This window comes from Pteropus alecto, unplaced genomic scaffold, assembly GCF_000325575.1.
Source record: "Pteropus alecto unplaced genomic scaffold, ASM32557v1 scaffold121, whole genome shotgun sequence".
Lineage (NCBI taxonomy): Eukaryota > Metazoa > Chordata > Mammalia > Chiroptera > Pteropodidae > Pteropus > Pteropus alecto.
Window position 1 is genome coordinate 4,718,269 of NW_006434369.1, and position 1,979 is coordinate 4,720,247.

At 36.4% G+C, this 1,979-nt stretch overlaps 1 protein-coding gene across 1 annotated transcript in view; it reads left to right on the plus strand.

Moving 5' to 3' along the window:
* The window catches only part of KIF13A (kinesin family member 13A), a 175,878-nt gene that overhangs the window by 142,690 nt on the left and 31,209 nt on the right, over window positions 1-1,979 (plus strand). Inside the window, 2 exon segments of the mRNA XM_015587289.2 lie at window positions 442-604; window positions 1,686-1,826. Coding sequence (XP_015442775.1) covers window positions 442-604; window positions 1,686-1,826 — 304 coding nt within the window.

The window sequence follows — 1,979 nt, forward strand, 5'->3', positions numbered from 1 at the left end:
AGAAGTACCCCCCCTTGCCTTTTACCAAGTGAAGAAATCATGTAAAACACTTCCTTCTAACTCCAGATTTCTTTCACCTGTCCACTCTTAGTCTCTGATCCTAAAGCACACAAAAGCCATAATTATGCCTTCTTCCTAAAAGATTACGAGTGGTGGTCGTTGCATCACCCTATCAAAATCTAGTAGTTTACAAATGTTATATAACTTTAAAAATCGTTTTTTGTTACATCATTCCACATACTTGCTCCTAGTCAATGGTTACCAACAGATAGCCCACGAAACCCTGGTGGGAGATGGAAAGGATTATGAGGTGATTTGGAAAACTAGGTTGAAAAATATTGTCTGAAAGTTTACTACCACTTTCTAATAATATGACTCACTTAGAAACAAGATTGTATTTTTCTTTAAAATTTTCTCATTTCCTTTACTGCTACACCACAGGGACGAACTTTTCCGTCAGAGCCTGGCAAAACTGCGCGAGCAGCTAGTTAAAGCTAATACCTTGGTGAGGGAGGCAAACTTCTTAGCTGAGGAAATGAGCAAACTCACTGACTACCAAGTGACTCTGCAGATCCCTGCTGCAAACCTCAGTGCCAACAGAAAGGTAAGACTGAGAAAAGATGTGCAATAGGGAATACTGTAAGGTGAATATGAACCTGACATCCAGGAAAACATCCATAAGGAGATGCTGACGGGAGCTTGGGTATTTATTCTTTGTAAGACTTCCTCTATAGACCTACTCGCGTATGTACGCCCTTAGATATGTTATGATCAGAATATGAGAATTTTGGTGACTTGAAGGACTTGCTAATTTAAATGCTTTCCTTAAAAGTAGGAATGTATGTAAGCAATCCCACCTGCTTTTCTCTTTCATATAAATGCCCCTTTCTGAAATGGGGGATAGGTGTATGCTTTATTATAGTACCATTTTAAGAGTGAATTCTACAAGAAAGAAAGAGTGATACGATACCTGTCCTTATATACACAGAAGGACCCTCTGCAGCTGTTTGGATGTTCCCATCATTTCTTTTATTTAATTGGACATCCCCCATCGTTTCAACTTGAAGAATTTTTCATTTAAGGAGAAACTTTGAAAACAAAATTTTTTTATCCAGTCATCTTTTTTTAACAAGCAGGCTAGGTGTGAGTCAGGGAGTGTCTCATAGGTCTTCCTGGGTTTTAGTCATTTGACTGAGTAGTTCTCCTTTGAGAAATGTATTCTAAGTCCACAGTCATAGAAGTGAACTTAAAGTTCGATGTGCTTATCTTACAAGGATGCTTATCATAGTGTCCTTTATAATAGCAAAAATTTGAAACAGTAGAATAATTAGTCAAATGAGTAGGACATCCATATAATGGATTGCTACGTTACCATTAGAAATGTTTATGAAGAATAGTTATCAACACAAGATGATTATAATATAAAAACTATGGTGAGAGAAATGAGAGAGGAAATTTATATTTTTATTTAATTCTGGTTGTGGTAAAAATTATGTGCCTGCATATAATAGAACATGAAAAAGAAACCAAAATATTCTGTATGTGGTAGAATTTCATCTTCTTTTGTATACATTATGGTTTTTTTTTTAATTTGCTACTTTACAATAACATACATTTCTTTAATGATCCAAAAGTTATAACAAGATTTTTTTGTTTGTTTGTTTTTGTTTTTCTTCATTCTACAGAGAGGAGTAATAGTGAGTGAGCCAGCTATTCAAGTGAGGAGGAAAGGAAAGGGTACCCAAGTTTGGACCATTGAGAAGCTGGAGAATAAATTAATCGATATGAGAGACCTTTATCAAGAATGGAAGGAAAAAGTTCCTGAGGTAAAAGTGACAAAATGTAAAGGAGATTTGGTCATGTTAATAGCAGAGAATATAATGATTTCTATCAGAACACACACACACACACACACACACACACAACCACCCACCCACACACCCCCCCACACAACCCCCACCCACCCACCCACCAAAGAA